The 9,359-nt window shown below is 37.0% G+C and overlaps 1 protein-coding gene across 8 annotated transcripts in view; it reads left to right on the forward strand.

Annotated features, from left to right (window-relative positions):
- Window positions 1–9,044, forward strand: part of foxn3 (forkhead box N3) — a 101,749-nt gene extending 92,705 nt beyond the window's left edge. For 7 of the 8 annotated variants that reach the window (XM_079633509.1, XM_079633511.1, XM_079633508.1 and 4 more), the window contains exons 5-6: window positions 1,492–1,600; window positions 4,784–9,044. In XM_079633509.1, the coding sequence (XP_079489635.1) occupies window positions 1,492–1,600; window positions 4,784–5,252 (578 nt within the window). In that variant the 3' untranslated portion in view covers window positions 5,253–9,044. The remainder of the gene's footprint in view (window positions 1–1,491; window positions 1,601–4,783) is intronic. The other variant, XM_079633506.1, reaches the window with a different exon arrangement.
- The last annotated feature ends 315 nt before the right edge of the window (window positions 9,045–9,359 follow it).

The following is a 9,359-nucleotide window of genomic DNA, read 5'->3' on the forward strand; positions in this document are numbered from 1 at the left end:
GTTATATGTTTGGCAACAGTTCTTCTAACCCTTATAGATGGATTGTGTAGCTTTTCATTTCTTAAACAACCATGTAGGAAGACACATCATGGCCATATTCCAGGATGACAATGTCAAGATTCATCAGGCTCAAACTGGGAAAAAATGGTTGGGAGAGATCATGAAGAATCATTTTCACACATGAATCGGCACCTCTGAGTCCAAACCTTAAATTCATTGAATGTCCTTGGGATGTTCTGAAGGAGACTTTATAGAGAGCTTGACTCTTGCATTGTCAATATAAGATCTTGACAACAAATTGGTTCACCTCTTGATGGAAATAAATGTTGTGATGTTATTGCCATCGAGAGGTGCATCAATAGTTTCGTCAAGATCTTGATAAATCACATTTTAGCTTAGTATATTTTTGTACGTTCTTTTGATAAAACATGAATATAACATGAATGTAATGTCTTGCAATATCCTTTATTATCTTGAGGTATAAAATTCAATACAGTGCTCTTGTAGGGGAGGTCATTCAGAAAAAGTGAGCGCTTGTAGCTTGTTGCAACAAACAGTCGAATAACAGCCCACTTCCCTGTAAAATCGAGTGACTGATTTCCTAGACCTGGCAAAAAAAAAATTGTTTTATCCCTTTTTAATTCAGGTGGCAGTACAATCTTGTTTGTTATTTTATCATCTGTCTGGGCTACTTTCTTCCTCACATTACAGAGGAAACTAAGAAAGCAATTAATTTCCCATTAGGTTTGTGGTTGTTTCCTGATTGAATGTGGAAAACCATTTGACTATCCATATTTAGATGTATTTAGAGAGTTCTGCTCCCTCACATTATTTTATTTCGATAGTCCACTTTAGATATTATACTAACTATATAATATATATTTATATCAACTTTGCAACTACATGTCAGCTACCAGTTATTATCAGTAGACTGTTAAGACTGTTACAGACATGTTGACATGTACTTGCAAAGTTACTTATAGTCAGTAGAATGTCTGTTGGAGATCATCAAAATAAAGTGTTGTTAGCAGACATTAAGCAGACGGTCTACTAATACTCTAATGACTGGTAGTTGCAAAGTTACTTATAGTTAATATAATGTCTGAAGTTGTCCAATGTCTCTAGTCCACTTTGCAGTTTATTCTGTTTGGAAACGGTCTATTTAGACAAGAGCCCAGTCGGACATGCTAATGAACCAACCACTGTTTCTTTGTTTTTACGTACCAGTTAGTATTCGAAGTTGCAAAAGCCAGCTGAACAGATTGAAACTGATGATTTCGGACGGCTCTTGACTGCCTGATCCTATTTGAAACTACAGGGAAATTTCATCCTTGCAACATCAACAGCTGGAATTTAAACCATTTTAAGCTGATTTCTAAATGCTTAAACATGGTGTGATGCTTTTGAATTGTTTGCATTATGAATTTGTGCTCCTATAAAGCGTGGAGGTTCTCTGTGCATTAATGTACATTATCTGTGTTTTCTCCCCAGTCCCTCAGGGAGTGATCCAGAACGGAGCTCGAATGATGAGCCAGGGCCTCTTCCCAGGAATCCGACCCCTTCCCATCAACCCCATTGTCAGTAGGACAGCCACTGTCAGGTCAGTCCTGTCCCTCCAGGTCACTTTGAGCGCATTTCCTGTCTCCGCTGACTCGTTGCTTGATTGACAGGTTTATCAGCCAATCAGAATCATGCTCACACTGCAGAACTTGGTTCATATCTGATCTCTGCTTTTGACTCTGTGAAGTCTGGCTGCTTTTATTAGAGCAGAACAGCCAGGTCATTCACAGACATCAGCACACCTCCTTATTCAGGCTCAGGCCCTGCTCTTGCATGCATGATGTGAGATGAATAATTGATCACATACACTAAGTTTTTTTAATGGCATGACCGAACACATGGACAGTCTGTCTTGCTGTGAAACATTCATAAGCCTGGGCACTAAAAGGTTGTAATTAGAACGTAGGGCTTGAATAGGTGGAAAAAAAGCAGACTCACCAGTTAAAACAGAGAGGTTTGCAGTGTCTAAGTGTGTGTGTGTGTGTGTGTGTGTTTGACATGCCAAGGTCATATTTCACCACATCATAATGTGTCCAATTTTACTTTATATATTAAAATGCATAACAGAATAGTCATAGTGTAAAACAACTTTAGAATAAAAAAAATATATATTTACAGAATTAGTTACCCAAAAATAAAAACGTCCTTATTAATTATTTTACACCTGGTATTAAGATGCGTTTTGGGCAATCGGATCACAAGTGGACAATGCTAAATAAATACTGGTGTAAACAGGGTCTAAAACGTTTTGAGCTTGTCCACTTTTGACCACTTCCAGAGGTGGACGAAAATACATTATTCCGGATTGCTTTCATTGTGTAAATGCTCATGTGGTAGAATTTGTTCGAACAGCCACAAAAGACGCCTACTCTCCACCTACTGAACTAAACATTATGGAAAGTGCGCTATGAAAGCATTACTGGTTTAGTGGCTATCAAAGCAGAAACGAAAGCTGCTGTCTTGTCGTCTCCGGTCACGTTCATATGTAAATTGCGTGAGCTTATTTTGTCCATTATAACGAAAGATCTGAAAAAGCCCATACATAGACCCTCCTCTTAAAGAAATCGGGACAGAAGTGGTTGAAAGTGGACAAAGCCAGATTAAAACAGCAGGTGTAAACGTGGAATGTCTCACTCGTCTACTTGTGATCCGATCGACCAAAACGCATCTTAATATCAGGTGTAAACTGGGCCAAAGATGTATATGACTTACTATCCTCGCTGAAGATGAACTTTTGAGAAAAACATTTCAGGAATTCTCTCCATCTAATGCAAGTAAACTGGAATTTTTATTTGATTTTGATTAACTTACTTTATTAACTTACTATAAACTTATTAACTTAAAATCTCATGTAAATATATTAAGTGTGATATGAAGGTATATTAGCAGTAGGCTTTTTAGAAAGGAAAATGAAAAAGATAAAAAAGAAGCATCAATGAATTAGAAATAATTTACAGCCATTGTGAGAACAACATGTAATCAATAAAAAGTAACTGTAGTCCGATTACGAGTATCCTTAAACGTTATATAATAAATTATAAGTACTTAATTTTTGGAATCTACTTGCGTAATCCAGATTACATGTAATCAGTTACTATCCAGCACAATATATCCTTTTTGCATAGCAGTAATTGCATAAAGAAAATATATACATATATAAGTACAAAATATAAGTACATTTTCCCCTACTTTCCTTTCCACATGCATTATTTAAAAATGATTTTGTATTTTGTTTAAATGCTGTAAAACAAATACTAAATTATATAATTATAAATAATGATAAATCGTACATCTAAAAATATTTAGTTGGTTTTGTTTCATCACATCAATGAAATTTGCTTATTTGTCACGAAGATAATGTTGTATACATATATGAATTCCCCCATTAATTATTTAATTAGCATAAAACAAAGGCCAGATAAATATGTCAGATTACCTCTATTATGATAAGATTAATTATTTTATTAGCATAAAACAAAGTCCAGATAAATATGTCAGATTACCTCTATTATGATAAGAGCATTCAGCAACAGCTCTCCTTTGTCCATGTGCACACACAGGGCCTCAACCTCTCAGTTGCTGTATGATGCCCATATCGTGCAGTGGCGGTCCAAAGAGTAAAACAGCCTCTTTAAAATGAGTGACACTGCATTTAGGCATTAATTATTGAAGCAGTTTCTTTAGCCTGCTGTGCTGCGGCTATAATTTATGAGTCATAAATGCACATATGAGGCAGGAAGTGGAAAAGCTCTTAGGATTATTTTTCGAACCACAGAGGGAGGTTTAGCGTTTCTGCAGCAAATCTGCAAAGTGCGTTCTTTTTCCCTCTTAAACTGAACTGTGACCAGAAGCACAAAACAAATGTCATTGTAAAGACACTTCATTACTGTTTCTGAGAACAAGAGGCATAAACAGAGCTAAACTGTCTTTATTCACTTATTTTTCATCATATTATTGTACCGAAAAGTGGAGAGTTTTGTAAACCGCCAATTAATTCACTTTTTAATTGTTGTTGGTCGGCTGAAGAGGTGCTTCAAAGCTCAAGTGCATTTCAGAGATAAATGCTTACAATAATTGTTTTTAACATTTGAGGATGCGGTGCTTACCAACACACAATACAAGTTTAATAAAAAAAGAAGAGCTGTGAGATGTTAACCACGGTTGTAGTTCTAGCATTTTACCCTGTAATCAAAAGAGAGAGAAAAAAAGAAAAGAAAAAAGAAATGATTAATAATAAGAACTGTTTCTTGACAATCAAATAAATGAAGCCTTGGTGCACATAAGAGACTTCTTTTTTAAATCATTAAAACTCTTACTGACCCCAAACTTTTAAATGTATGATATATGATTATTTAATTTCCCTTTCTCTTCTTTTCTTTTGATTTGTGGGTGAAATATGAGCCAGGCATATTCTTGACTGGTTTTGTGATTTAGATTTAGCCACTTTATACAATAACAAATGGACTGAATGTATTCATGTGTTCCAGAGATTGTTGCCATCTGTGCAAAAAAAAAAAAAAAAACAGCAAAACATCAGTACAGAGTGTCCATGTTACACATATTATTATAATTAATTACTATAGTAGCATAATTACAAGCAGCTCCACAAAATAATTACACAGTAAGCGCATGTAGTTCATTTGTTTTACGAAGCACTAACACAGTACAACAAGAACAGCATGTGTGCGGTTTGCACTAATGCATCTCTCGTCTGTGTTAATAGGTCAGTACTCGAATACAGGATTACCAGTGACGGCGAGCCCACCTGTAACTCTCCACTGGTCAGCAGCGACTCCAAGGATGACCACACCTACAGTTTTGCCAAATCTTCCAGCTCGGACGTCGGAGAAGAGGCTCACTGCGATGGAAGCGAGGTGAGCTTCCACGCCAACGAGACTGGCAGCGATGTCGAGGACGACGACAAGAGCAAAATCAAGAAGGAGCCCAAAGAGTGGTCCGTGGACGCCCTCGCTCTGGCCCAGCACAAGAAACGGCAACATTTGACAAAAGTCAAACAGAGAGTGGCCAGTGACACTCTTCCTCTAAAAAAGAGGCGCACAGAGAAGCCTCCGGAAAGTGACGACGAGGAGATGAAGGAGGCGGCCGGGTCCCTGCTTCATTTGGCGGGAGTCAGGGCCTGTTTGAACAATATCACCAACCGGACGGCAAAGGGGCAGAAAGAGCAAAAATAATGAACAGACTGTATTATAAAGAGAGAGAAAAAAAACATCACTTTGAATAGAATTTACTATTTTTTTTCCCAGGACATCAGGTGAATTCTACTGATTTGTGGCAATATCAACAATCACTTTGTTTTCCTATCTTTATAGGTAACATTTTACTGAGGGTTTCTTGTTTTGGTTCACTTATTTGATTGTGTTTTCTTTCCTTTTTTTTAATCTACGGAGATTGAAGCCATAGCCTTCCCTTTTTTAAGATATTCAGCAAATTATTTCATTCTTCTGAGAGAGGAGGAAAAAGAAAAAAAAAGTGATAGCAAAATTTGCCCTGCCCCATTGTCATAGTGAAAAGTGAACCTACTCTTAATTTGTGGTGCAGCTCGCCAGAGTTACTGATAATTATAGGTTCTGGTAATCTCTGATGTAATATATGTTTTAGAAGCACAGGGCAGTGCCAAAGACAATCCTCGGGCAGTTTCTGTGATGTCACTTCCCCTTGATGCTCTCGCCGTTAAAGGGGTCCAGCAGCATCGAGTGGAGAACACTCATGTCTGTAGCTGTCGTTTGGCTCATATGAATCATAATTCACCTCGATGAGAGTAAACCATGAGCCTTTGTCAAAGTGCTTTTTGGTGGCAAAAGTGATACATTTACCAATATGTCTTTCAAAACTGCCCACGTTTTTTTTCCCTAAGCAATCAAAATGAGTGATATTTTCCTTCTAAAGCGACAGTGGATGGTGATATTTCTTCTTCGGCACAATGAAAAGGAAAACTCTGAGCTAATGCTACAATACCTGCCAATTGTATTTTAAGAGCGGAAAATAATGACTGTGGAGTCGTTTTGTGTTCGTTCGTTTACGTTTTCTAATTTTTTTATTTGAAACCCTCGTGATGTAATAAGCAATTTCATCCAGTCAGGATAAACACTGTATAAAAGTAACACTAGACCATTTTCCTTTCTTAATTTAAGCAATGTAGCCAGCAGGATTTTCCAAATCGTGTTGCATGGGTTCTGTAAAGAAAAAGAAGACCGTTTTCTAAAAAAAAAAAAAATCAAAGTTCATGTAAGGTAAATAATGTATTTAGCATGGAGCATGAATTATTTTCATATAAATATAGATCCTAGAGAACTAAGGCACCGCCTCTAATTTCTATGCCAATAGGCCTAGTCTCTTTCGTTGTTTTTGTCGGTTTTGATTTCGATTTGTCGTCCTCATCGCCTTTGTGTTGAAGCAGGCATCTTCACAATTACCTTCTTCAGGGACAAACACTGACTGTTGGGAAACTCTCTCTGCAATACGAGGACTCGGGCTCGGGCCGTCTCGGTCCACGCTAACGGCCGCCCCCTCTAACGAATACCGCTACGTCAATGTCCGTGTCTTCAAGGAGAAGTTCGTAGTGAGTGTCGGTCCCCTGCTCCTTCCGGCTTCGTGCCTGCTTTTCTTCCATGTGTAATCCGGATGTGCGTGTCTGTGATTTATTCAGGGTCTTCCATTTTGTTCCACGAGACTTTGGATCTGCAGTACAAGTAGTTCTTTTTTTGTTCCCGTATTTACATGTAGCACTGTTCAGGAGTCATCAGTATTGATTCAGTTCTCGGTACAGGCAGTCAGACGGATATTTACGCCTCCACACATATATATTTAAGCACTTATAGACGAAAACAAGTGATATCAGAGCTCAGTGCAAACGCTAGTGTATATATTTTCACGACCTCACCGAATTGCACTTTTATTGTTTTAACGTACGGTAAAGAACTTAAGGATTCAGTGCCAAAGCCTGTAATGACTCTATACACATGCATACTTGATATGTTAGTCATAAACATGTCAATGAGTTGTAGCATTTCTCTCAAGTACCCATGTATAAGATATTCTCAGTCATATTTGTTAATATCGCTCTGCATTGCTGTGTTTCATGAAGTCACACTGTCTTCCCTGTTCATCTGAGGATGATAATGGTTCGACCTAATGTTTTGTAGCGTGTTGAATGTTATATCTGACCCATGAGTGTTAATGTGATGTCTCCAGTTGGCATGCCTTTCCCTAACCAAGCTAGACATTTCTTGACGTTTCCTCCCCACATCTACGCGAAATAACCCCAATTATAACCTTGTCTGCTGGTCTTTATCAACATCTGCCATATCACGTTTCTGTTCAGTGTGCTTGAAACTGGGAAACCGGTAGCAGAGAGAGCTACGAGTCCTTTATACACTGCCTTCCTTCAAAGACAACACTCACTACGTAACTTTTCCTCTCCAGTTCTTTCAGAGGAACCTGAAACACGTTAAAAAGAAGAGCCAGCCAAAAAAAAAAAAAAAAACGTTAATAGGAGGCGAAGTGTTTCTTTTTTTTCCCATTGTGTTTTTAGTTGTTGATCGTTTTGTTGAAAGGTTTCTGTTAACTGCCATTCTGTTAAGCGATTGAGTTGTTTAAGATGAAAGTAACGGAGTCCATTTGGTTTGTAATGAATTCTTCGGTCTGATGGCATGTGCACCCTGCTAATATGTCAATATAGAGGCGTAATTGCACTCTGTATTTCCTTTGACTTGTAATCATATTGCCAAAGACAACAATTTTATCGATTAATGTAAATACCACTTTGTCCATTGCTACGACAAACTCTATTTGTTTTTCTTTCATTTGATTTTGTTTTCTCCGACCCTACCATCAAGTTTCTGTGATGTATTGTCTTCCAGTTGCAATAAAAAAAAAAAATTGCAAAGGTGATCTTGAACTAGCATGATGGTTTTGTGCAGCTCTAAATGCATTGGTGATGTTATTGCTTAAAATAGTCCTATCTTAATATATCACATGGCTCTTTAAGCCAGATCAACACGTCCCTTTTAACAGCTGATTTGGGCATTATGTTTAATAGGAAGTGAAACTGAAAAAAAAGTATTAGCATAAAAGTATTCAGATTGGGTATTCACAAAGAAGTCTCATGTTCATCAAGGCTGCATTAGGTTGGTCAAAAATGCAGTAATGGTAATATTGTAAAATATTAAGTAACTGCTTTTTATTTGAATGTAGTTTATTCCTGTGATGTCAGCTGAATTTTCAGCATCATTCCTCCAGTCTTCAGTGTCACATGATCCTTCAGAAATCATTATAATGCTGATTTGCTGCTCAAGAACCATTTCTTATTTTTATCAGTGTTGAAAACAGTTGTACTGCTTAATATCTTTGTGGGAAGGATTCTTTTTTCAGGATTCTATACTGAATATAAAGTTTTAAAAGCAGCATTTATTTAGAATATAAACCTTTTGTAACATTATAAATGTCATTACTGTCATGTTTGATCAGTTGAATGCATCACTGCTGAATACAATTATAGGTCACACTTTAGATTACGTTTCAAATCTCACTATTAACTAACTATTGTACTAACTTTTGGCTCAATAAACTCCTAATTACTGCTTATTCATAGTTTGTAAAGTAGTTGTTTAGATATTGGGTAGGATTACGGGATGTAGAATATGGTCATGCAGAATAAGGCATTAATATGTGCTTTATAAGTACCATAAACAACCAATATCCTTGTAATATGCATGCTTATAAGCAACTAGTTAATAGTGAGAATTGGACCCTAAACTAAAGTATTAATTTATTTTTTAAAAAAAAAACTTACTTGCCTCAAATCTTTCTGTTGGAAAATCTAGTTGCTACATATTAAAAACGTTAGACAATAAAATGACTCTCAATAACTTCCCACAATTAGTAAACCTTCACAAACCCTAAATTGTCTTTAATGTCTGTACTGCCTGCTGATGTCATCTTATTGAACTGATCCATTCCCGAATGTCACATGACTGAAGATGAGAAACAGGAGCAGTGACTGTATCTGGAACATGACACAATTCTTATATTGATCCTGATTGTCACTTCCTTCTCAGCAACCCACCGCCCAGCCCCCAGAAGACTTCACACACTGCAGATTAGCTGACGAAAGACTTGAATGACCAAGTAATATGAGTATAAAGTACAAGCTAGTAGTTTTGCTTACAGTTGCATACTTAAAGATAACTTTTTTTTTGCTAAATTGAACACAATTTCCTGTACTTCATAAATGGAACAAACATGAAATCTGAGGTTTGACAGTTTCTGATGTCTGATAT

The sequence above is a fragment of the Phoxinus phoxinus genome (assembly GCF_949152265.1).
Source record: "Phoxinus phoxinus genome assembly, chromosome: 13".
In the NCBI taxonomy this organism is placed as follows: domain Eukaryota; kingdom Metazoa; phylum Chordata; class Actinopteri; order Cypriniformes; family Leuciscidae; genus Phoxinus; species Phoxinus phoxinus.